The 351-nt window shown below is 70.4% G+C and overlaps 1 protein-coding gene across 4 annotated transcripts in view; it reads right to left on the bottom strand.

The window, feature by feature from the left end:
- Window positions 1-351, bottom strand: part of ARL5A (ADP ribosylation factor like GTPase 5A) — a 14,464-nt gene that overhangs the window by 13,196 nt on the left and 917 nt on the right. For 2 of the 4 annotated variants that reach the window (XM_014957340.1, XM_014957338.1), the window contains exon 1: window positions 63-323. Coding sequence is in view for 2 of the 4 variants with exons in the window: in XM_014957338.1 (XP_014812824.1) it covers window positions 63-108 (46 nt within the window). In the remaining 2 variants the exon portion in view is untranslated. Of the gene's footprint in view, window positions 1-62; window positions 324-351 lie in introns of those variants that run through there. The other 2 variants (XM_014957339.1, XM_014957342.1) reach the window with 2 other exon arrangements.

The following is a 351-nucleotide window of genomic DNA, read 5'->3' as shown; positions in this document are numbered from 1 at the left end:
GAAGGGCCGCCATCGCCCCTCAAGCCCCCCCCGCCACCTTCCCTCCTCCACCTCGCCCTCACCCTGATGGTTGAACAGCCTCCATATCCTGGTGAAGAGGATCCCCATCCTCAGCCGGGGCCCTCGCCGCCGCCTCCTCCTCCTCCTCCTCCTCCTCCTCAAGCGCCGACCGCGGGGCTTCTTCCCCCCCTTTCCCCGTCTCCTTTTTCAGGGCCCGGCCCAGCTCCCGTTTCGCCGGCTGGGGCCTGGCCGCCTCACCTCAGGCTGGGACATCGCCGCCGGCTCCTTCTCGCCTCAGCCGGGGCCGCTTCTCTCGCCTCAGCCTTTGGGGCGGGAGGGGGGGGAAGAAGA

This window comes from Calidris pugnax, unplaced genomic scaffold (assembly GCF_001431845.1).
Source record: "Calidris pugnax isolate Ruff unplaced genomic scaffold, ASM143184v1 scaffold256, whole genome shotgun sequence".
Lineage (NCBI taxonomy): Eukaryota > Metazoa > Chordata > Aves > Charadriiformes > Scolopacidae > Calidris > Calidris pugnax.
The sequence above is the reverse complement of the archived record's forward strand: the minus strand, read 5'-3'. Positions and strand labels throughout refer to the sequence as shown.